Genomic DNA, 10020 nt, shown 5'->3' with positions numbered 1-10020 from the left:
TACTATGGCGCCACCCTAATTGGCTTCCTTTCAGAGAACGTTTTTTAATACACTGAGATAGTTAGTACTCTTTAGTTCTAGCCTCCATATACTAAACATACAACTTACGTCATTTGATTTGACTTTGAAATAATTTTGACATAATTATTGAAACTACTAATGTATCTGTGTAAATTATGATTCCTTTCCGTAGTTGTCTAGAATTTGCACTTTAAGTAAAATTAATTAGAACAAATGTAATCTAATTTACATTACATTATCAGATTAGTATTATCTTTTATCAATAAGTAGAATATTAATCGTTAGATTAATCTTTCGACATCAATTTAAATACTTCCTACGATTGTTTCAGGTTGTCGTGCAAATTATGTAAGATTGTAAAATGATTATTTCAGTGATAAGACATTTATATTTGTAAAAATTCAAATCATGATTTTTAGCTTAGAACGTATTGTTACACCGGTAAGAGTAACGCCATTTAGCGCCGAATAGTCAAACGAATATCGAAGGATCTAGTAGCACCTAGAATGCTCGAGAAGTACAACGCCATCTATTGTCAGATAGCGGAAACTACTACTAGAGATGTTTGGAATATTCTCGATAATTCTAGGGATGAGGTATCGACTATAGAAGCGTTGGAGGGATGGCACGCAGTTAGTCAGTAATCGAAACTACTCGAAGCGAAACAGCGAACGGATCACCTGAAGCGAAGTGGAACAAGCGAATTGAGAGTTTTAAAGTGTTTGTTGAGTGTCTCAAGACGAAAGTCTTTAACCAGTGCATGTTGCCAATGATGACACCAAATGGCAACGAGACGTGGTCGCTCACAATGGGCCTTATGAGAAAGCTCAAGGTCACCCAAAGAGCAATGGAAAGGGCTATGCTCGGCGTTTCCCTGCGAGATCAAATCAGAAATGAGGAGATTCGCAGGAAAACCATGGTAACCGACGTAGCCCAAAGGATTGCGACGTTGAAGTGACAGTGGGCAGGACACATTGCTCGTAGAACGGATGGCCGTTGGGGCCAGAAAGTTCTTGAGTGGAGACCGCGTACCGGAAGACGTTGCGTGGGAGGCCTCCCACACGATGGACCGGTCTTTGTGGCGAGACTTGGGGGAGGCCTATGTTCAGCAGTGGACGTCTGTGGGCTGATAAGAAGAAGAAGAAGAAGAGCTCACCTACTCGTCCGGTAACGCTGACATAGCCTCTCAAACCTATCAACATAGGTAGGAAAAAAAACGCAACGGCTATAAAGCGTTTGTGGGGGCAAAATGAATGATTGATGATGATGATGATAATTGATGATGATAAATATTCAACAATTAAATTCACAAAACTAGAATTATAATTTATATTCCACTAAAATTCTACTAAAAAAATTGTTCAACATTCATCAAAAAGTCAAATTGTTTTTGAATATTACTATTCAAAAAGCGGTGCCGAAGTTTCGGTATCTGGATTCTGGGGTCTCGGGTGTTTCTGTTGTGTAAGGTGCTTCTGTTATCTCGGGTCCTTCTGTGGTCACGGGTGCTTCTGTTGCGTCGGGTGCTTCAGTTGTGTTGGGTGCTTCTGTTGCGCCGGGTGCTTCTGTGGTCACGGGTGCTTCTGTGGCTTCGGGAGCTTCTGTTGTCACGGGTGCTTCTGTTGCGCCGGGTGTTTCTGTTGTCTCGGGTGCTTCTGTTGTGCTCAATGTCCAATCGAAATCCAAACCGGTGACCGTCTTAAACCAGTCGAGATAGTGCCCGGGCCGGATAAAACCTGATAAACCAAACGTATAGTTTAGTTACTGTTGCGTTATGGTAATTTAACGTGGACTGTAGTTTTTATATGAAATATTTATTGACCCTTTATATTACAAATTAACGACTTACTAAAAGAAAACTATAAAATTGATGTGTGAGCATTTTGGCGGCTTAATTTAAAAGAGATTTAGTGTTATGGCGGACATCGGTCGCTGACATTTTTACGTTCAGAAATTGAACAATTACACTACCTTTAATTCAATAAATATATGTTTATTTATATTATTTATTGCCCAGATGTGTGGACGAGCTCATGGCCCACCTGGTATTAAGTGGTCACCGGAGCCCATTGACATCAACAGCGTAAATGCGGCCACCCACCTTGAGATACGAGTTTGAAGTATCAGTTATACAGTACTACGGCTGCCCCATCCTTCAAACCGAAACGCATTACTGCTTCATGATAGAAATAGGCAGGGTGGTGGTACCTACCCGTGCGGACTCGCAGCACCCTCAGTTCGAGACCCCTATGTTTGCGCCTAGGTATGTAGTTACATTACAAAATTGGATGTAGGTCTTCTCCGATAGAAGTTGACGCTTTTAGTGGGGATACCATTGAGAAAGCGCGTTTATATCATAAGCTTATTTATTAATAAACAGTAGTATTCTTAATAATCGAACATTATAATTCACTTCTAATGATCTTCTAGCTAAAACCCGCCCATACGCGGATGGTGGAATATTAAATCATCTAGACAAGAATAACTACTAAGCACTTGCTTGTACTAATTTAATAAATAATTTGTAAGATAATGTTTATTTTCTTATATATTTCCTGTATGTGACGTGATGTGTTTTTTCCCTACCTAAGCTGATGGTTTAGAGAGACCACATCAGCGTCACCGGGCTAGTAGGTGAGCTCACGGGGCTCAAACCTGACGATGTTGCTAACACGAATCCTAGCAAGAGCCGTGCTTCGCAGAATCTACCACCGGATCGGAAACGCGACCCACTGAAAAGATCCGGCGAGAAACTCAGTGGGCTGTGTCTGTGGGTTAATTTACTCGTCGAGCTCTTCGTCGCAAGCGACGGGTTCGACGAGAACGATGACCGGGAGAAGTTGTTATAAATCTCGGAGCCGGATGATTCTTGGTCGAATGATCTGCCAAACACTAGTTAAGATAAATAAATGCTTTACCTGAAGGTATATCGACGTGGCAGCCTTGGGCGGACACGAACGAAGTGACTCCTACTTGTGTGATTTGGCCGTCTTCATCGATCACTGTCAGAGGACCACCGCTGTCACCCTATTTAATAGAAATGGAAAAGGAAATAATTCATTCAATTCATCATTTTGATCAGTATTTTGGCAGCATTAGGCGTTATGAGATCAATGAACTCTTTTTTGTTAATAATTTCATTTTATTATTACTTCTAAATTACATCATTGTTCATATAAATGTTTCTAAGTCAACGGCTCTCAAACACATTGTCCCCAGATACTGATGTGTCGCAAGTCGCTGTCAAGTGTGTCGCGAAACACAAATAAGATGTCGCGTCTATGGGATATATTTAGGGTAAATAAAATTGTTTGCTAGATGTACAACTACGTCTTATAAATTAATTATGTACCCATACTTCTATAACTAATGTTTATAAATGTTGGTTCTTTTTTAATGAGAGTGGATAAAACCTATCGTATGGCCAATTATAAAAGGTAACATAAAAGCAAAAGTCAAAAATAAAAAAAGAAGACTATCGCCGACCGCAGCGCACGCGTTGTAAACGCACACGCCGCTTGTTTTGTCACCTGTATATTTTATGGACTCTTATTAATTTTCTATTATACGAACTCTTACTGACGATCATATTCGTCGTTGCGCGAGTGGTATACCAGTTTTATGGACAAATATTTTAGAAGAGTGCTGTCAAGTCATCAGGCCAACCGCCACCATGACGCGTCGTCCAGCAGTGACGTTGAATTCTGCAGCCTGGAAGAAGCTAGCGACGGGTTGACAGGTACGTCTACTCCTCATAACCTAGCCTCGGCCTGCCCCTCTTTTTGTGCATCTTTAGCGATACTCGCCCCCGCAAAAACTTCCTTTCAAAAACATTGAACCAGCGCACCGCCGTGGTGAAAATTTGTAAACAGTTTTTCCCACTTAATTTGAAAGTGTGTTTATTTATTTCTTTGTGTGTTTGTTTGTCTTTCCTTCACTTCAAAACAAAGCTATGGATTGATATGAATTTTTGAAGTGGTAGTTTTATTATGTCAGGAGAGTGATAATAGCGACATTTTATTATTTATATAAACGGTATGTTAGTGAGTTGATGAATCAAAAGGTTTGAGAGCCACTGTCCTAGGCGATCAAAATGATATATTGATTTCTAAAATACATTAATTCGTGACTGTGATGCAGTTTCCATCGATCAGCTCTATCGTCTCAGTCTCACGACATAAAGTTTCTCATCCCGACTTGCATATTGAAATGACGTCAGTCTGTCTGCTCTATTGCAGAAGAATTTATGAGATCATACCTGGCAAGTGGACTGCGTAGTGTCGTTGTAGCCAAGCGTGCAAATGGTGGAGGGCTGAATGGTCGGACTGAAGTTGTAGGCCACCATACAACGCAGATTCGATATTCCGTTCAAGAACACCCAGTTCAGGTTCTCCGGAGATGCGCCTGTGCAAACGATATACTGTGTGCATAGTACGATTTTTTGAACGTTCTCGATAGCGTAAAAGTTAACTCAAATTTGTATGCAGTTGGAACAGCGCCCCTAGCGGCAAACGTCCGCAAATTTTCCAACTCCATACAAATTTGAGTTAGCTTTTACGCTATCGTGAACGTTAAAAAACTCGCACTAAGCACACTGATGTAAGTACTGAGAATACGGCCAGGAACTATTACCGGCCCAGCAATAAGTGCATCTAACTGACCGAGGGTCGTGAGTTCGATTCCCACATCGGGCAAACAATGTGTGAGGGCCAGGTGACCTTACGTGGCTTAACCCGATTAGACCCATCATGAACTTTATGAACTTAGCGTCTATGGTCTCGCATTCTCAAATTAGCTTCTCACGGTCCACTTTTTATCACCATAGGCCCATCCTGATAACAAAGAAAATGCCTCCCTCTTGAAGCACAAGGTTGAAGCCCCTATTGTGTTGTAAAGCGGCGGTTCCACCTATTCCACCGTTACCCGCAACGGTTTCGTGGTAGAAGGAAGAAGGATTTTGGCACCAACCCACTAAGCCAAAAGGTTCACAAATGTCCAATATACAACCAGTAGTGTTTGTATAAACCGATAAACAAAATAAACCATTTTCACAATTAGAAGGGAAGATGCTTACTTCCAGTCCAGGTGCGACCCCATCCGCTGGCGACAAGTCTGACATTGTCGTAATTACGATTCTTATCCGCGGATCTCTGCAGTCTGATTGGCTGAATGTAATCTGGAAAAGGAAATCATTGATCAAAACGCAGCCCGCCTTAAAGTGCTTAAGACCGGCTTCAAACATAAGGTATTGGAGTTATCCCAACAAAGCCGCAAAGAGCGGTTCGGAGTTTTCAATATTAAGAAGCTATACAGCTGGGTCAAGTCCGAACCAGTCAGGAAATAGAAATGAAGGATAAAACTAGGTTTGACGTCATGCTCATTCTCACACTCTTCTTTTTACTGGTGGTAGGACCTCTTGTGAGTCCGCACGGGTAGGTACCACCGCCCCGCCTATGTCTGCCGTGAAGCAGTAATGCGTTTCGGTCTGCAGGGTGGGGCAGCCGTTGTAACTATACTGAGACCTTAGAACTCATATCTCAAGGTGGGTGGCGTATTTACGTTGTAGATGTCTATGGGCTCCAGTAACTACTTAACACCAGGTGGGCTGTGAGCTCGTCCACCCGTATAAGCAATTAAAAAATCAAAAAATCATAATCATCATCCTCCAACCAAATAACTAAATAAGAAAAGTATCATGGGACTCTCTCTGGCTCGGTAGTGCGATGACCTCCGAATGATGGTCAGTAAGTGGTGGATGAGGAAAGCCGAAGACCGAGCCCAGTGGTGTGGATTGGGAGTGGCCTATGTCCAGCTGCGGACGACTGTGGGCTGGTGATTATGATGATGAAATAACAAAATTAAATACCAACCATTAAACTCTAGTTTTCTGCCAAAGTCTATTAGACCAATATCATGAGGCTGCACTACGTTCAAATTTTCGCTGTACTCAGGATGATTTATGTACTTAGTGGTCTCGAAGAGCAAGCCGGGGCGGGTCAGGTTCACTGCTCCAGCTCGGACGATGATTGTTACACGCCTGGGGAAATCAATGATAATCACGAATCAATCACAAGCTGTCATTACAAGTTGTAGTGGCGTAAAAGGATAAGATGCCAAGTTTAATTGTATCAAACGTTGCGACTACGCTAAAACAAGAAACACGCACTTCGCTGTGCACGTAGCACTGCCCGTGGAATAAAAAACAGTAACAGCTGGTTGTCGTATGCATTGCAAGCCTACATGTGTAAGTGCTACCATTCCGTAGACACTTCGATCAACAATAGTATTGTTGATCGAAGCGTAGACACTATCCTCTGAGTCTCTCGCCGGATCTTCTCAGTGGCTCGCGATTCTGATCCAGCGGTAGATTCTGCGAAGCACTGCTCTTGCTAAGGCTAGTGTCAGCAAATTCTCTCAGGCTGAGCCTGTGAGCTCACCTACCTGTCCGCGAGAATCAGCAATAACCCCTTAGGCTACCAGCTCATGGGTAGGACAAAAAAGTGCCCCCATCCCGGCTATTTCTGCCACAAAGCAGTGGTTGTACCTTATAAATCGAATAAATAATGTTACTACCTTTTTTCCCTACTTATGCTTATGGCCTTGAGAGGCTATTTCAGATTCTCCTAGTAAGAGCAATGCTGCGCAGAATCTACCACCGGATCGGAAACGCGACCCACTGAGAAGATCCGGCGAGAAACTCAATGGGCTGTGTCTGTGAGTTAATTTACTCGTCGATCCCCTTCGTCACACTCGAGGGGTTCGGTGAAGACGGTGACCGGAAGCTACCACCAATTACCATGCCGCGCCTTGTTCTATTTATCTAGAGCAGTGTACGGTGAGCAGAGGGGGTAAATATAACCAATAAGAGCTTATATTACATGGCCATGATTAAAATGTTCTTCAAGGAAAAATTCCCGTTATAATGTTAACTCTGCAATATTGCTTGGAGATACTCACAAACCGGTGCAGTGAGCAGCTGTGAGTCCCCAGTTGCTATGAATGATGGTGGCTCCGCAGGCGTTCACTCCTCCCACAGTACTGACCATACGAATTGAGAGCTGGTAAGGGAATTGGCCTTCACTCGCCTCCCATCCTGATACAATCCTAGAACCCGGCAGGGAACGTTCTGAAAGTTTTTAAAAAAATCTGTAATATTTGTTTCCAAAATCCATTCAAGTAATACGACTATAGAGACTTTGTTCAAATTTCACAGTCAGATACACACTTTTACTAAAGAAATGTGTACCTATCGCAAAAGTACGTAGGTATTTTTCCGTATTTAAGTTATAGAATAACAACATATTGTCTTCTTCTTTGTCGTCGCGAAGTCGTCTGGCGTTCCGGTTTGAATGGTAGCCTCATGATCCAATTTTGTAGCAGGATGGCGGTACCTGTGTGGCTTCAAATACGTCCTACCACCAGTTATTTCTACTCATTTTTGGAATACTTTTCGCAAATAAGCATACACGTTTAATGGAACGAGTCATAAACCCTATCCTGGTAAGGCCAAGCACACTGCGCCGCCATCCGAGAAGAACACCGTTTAAGTCATGCTCGCAGGACATGTTGTATAGCATATGGTAAGCATCGTGAAGGGGAGTTAATTCCAAAGTCTAATAGAATGGTTCACATGCGATACACGAATCAAAGTCGTTTCATAGTCCTAGAGGCTGAAGCAGATCAAAACTTCAAGCCGGGAGACAGAGTCAATAATTTTCTTGTGGATTCACAACACAGCCGTGCCCAACTATGACGGTATTACAAACAGATTAACGTAATTATCCCCAATTAACGATTGATAAAATCTATAGTCGAATAGCAGAAGCGAATATCAAAAGAGCTAGTAAAACCGAGAACTAATCGAGTAGTGCAACGCCATCTAGGTTGGGCGGCTGTTTAACTGTAATAATTGATACTTCGAACACGTATCTCAAGGTGGGTGGCGGCATTTATCTCATTGATGTCCGTAAGCTAAAACTTACTAAAACTTAAATAAAACTTACCGCGAGCGATTTCAGGGAAAGTGAAATCGGTGTCGTCGGCGAGCGCCTGAAAGAGTCATCGTCTTAATGTTTTTAGAATGCCCAGCATCACGATTTTTAAAACAAAAAATATGCTAAGTCACTGAACGGTGTTGTTTGGCAATTTGCCGAGATTAAAAAATCAATGACGGGCGGCCACTTTCCTATGGCACTCCGTTAGAAATGGTAAGCACTCAACATTAGTTGGTCCTAATATAATATTATACACAAACTAATTTTGTGGCTTCAATTTATCCGCCCTAATATTTCGGACCTTTTCAATACTGCAGTTTTCATGGTCACGGTCAGTTATAAGTAAAAGCTGTCTTCATTGCCTTTGCGTCTGGCGGAACCCGTTTAAAATAATATATTAAGTGAATCATCTATGTATGTTCGAGGTTTACCAAACAGTTGCTAACTCAAAGAAAATTCGCCAAAGAAACAAACAAAAATCTGAGATAACAATTAATTTTCTTTTGTATGTAAGTACCTTTGAACGACACGTAGTACATTTTCCTGTATTCGCCAGTATCAGAGATAATTACTTACAACAGCCTATACAATTTTGCATCTGGTTTTGTGCACTGGATGAATCAAGGCCCGTGTGATTTTTAAAGAGCAGAGTTTGATTTATTTTTACCCACTTTTTAATATCGAAAGCATAACTGAGAGAAATAGACAGAAAGGCAATATTTATTCATGCTGCCTAAACTATGATTAACCAAATGTATAAATCTATTGAACAATTGCGAGAATTGCAAAAAAACAATGCCTTGAAACGTGAATAGCCATTGTACCAAGTTTCAATTCTGACAAAGTACATGTAAATGCATATAACGCGTTCAAGGAGACATACAAACATTATTTTGACTGAATTATTGGAGAGTTGGAACTATTGTTGTTTTAGTTCATTTCTGTCCGTAAAATAATGCACAAGCCACCTCTCGTGCTCCCTCACAACGATTGACTTCGCACGCTATGTAACACAACTATATTACATTGTCTGCCTTGGTGAAATGCGAATTTAGGATAATAACAATTTTTGAACATTATTATTGAGTGGTATCGGGTTGTTAATTATTAAAATCAACACTTTCGTCGTTTTCGAGAACAATTCTAAAACACACGGCCTAAATACTATAGCTTGTTTGTTTCGTTATGACGTATTGATAATGTATAATGAATAAAACCGTATTTACCTGACCCCCGACGAACGCCGCCAGAAATATCACAACAGTCCAGAGAGCCATTTCAGCCACGACTGCACTGTTGGTGTCATCTATTGCATTTATTACAAGTCAGATTTGTTAGATAACTGATCAATAATGATTATTACATGTAGAATAATTCCATTAATCCATCTTAATTACGTTTCGGTTTTTTTTATCATGAGATATCTCATGATAAAAAATTGAGTGCATGCTGTACACTCGTGGAACTTGCAGGTTGTGGTGATGCTTTCAGCATTATAGGGTCGTTTATTTGTATTGAAATCCCGCAAGTAGACAAGGTCTACCACCGTTTATGTTATCGGCTTCCATTATCACCACCCGGAGGTTACCTATCGCGGATTAAGCCCACGGAAGCGGGAAGCATCGACCCCCAAAGGTTTCAATAATTTGACTGATCAAATTTCTAGCAATGAACAAGCAAATGTTAATTGAATTAATTACGCATTATAATATTATTATTCTCTTCGAAAAACACACAATGAACGAAAGCTATGCATAATTTTCATAAAAATCAGCAGTTACAACAAAAAGGCAGTATATAAAGTGCTAAATGTTGTCATTTGTTTGGTCTCTGAGAGTTCTAGATATAATTACATCGACAAAACGGTTTAAACTTGGGTTTATTATTGCTGACATTTCGTATACTTTACAGTTTTCATGCTCTCGCACGATTAGTTTTTTTCCCCTACCTATTTGCTGGTCTATCTATGGTCTATTCGCTAGCTCAGCAGGCTATTTCAGCTACG

At 41.1% G+C, this 10020-nt stretch overlaps 1 protein-coding gene across 1 annotated transcript; it reads right to left on the bottom strand.

Moving 5' to 3' along the window:
* Positions 1–1327: 1327 nt before the first annotated feature.
* On the bottom strand, positions 1328–9490 carry LOC114243379 (epithelial serine protease). Its single transcript, XM_028174850.2, has 8 exons — positions 9242–9490; positions 8025–8070; positions 6979–7147; positions 5892–6058; positions 5096–5197; positions 4280–4425; positions 2940–3048; positions 1328–1757 (listed from the first exon to the last, which is right to left on the bottom strand). The coding sequence occupies exons 1-8, from the start codon at positions 9290–9292 to the stop codon at positions 1426–1428; spliced, it is 1122 nt and encodes a 373-aa protein (XP_028030651.2). The 5' UTR covers positions 9293–9490; the 3' UTR covers positions 1328–1425.
* Positions 9491–10020: the final 530 nt, after the last annotated feature.

The sequence above is a fragment of the Bombyx mandarina genome, chromosome 16 (genome assembly GCF_030267445.1).
Source record: "Bombyx mandarina strain Sakado chromosome 16, ASM3026744v2".
Lineage (NCBI taxonomy): Eukaryota > Metazoa > Arthropoda > Insecta > Lepidoptera > Bombycidae > Bombyx > Bombyx mandarina.
The sequence above is the reverse complement of the archived record's forward strand: the minus strand, read 5'-3'. Positions and strand labels throughout refer to the sequence as shown.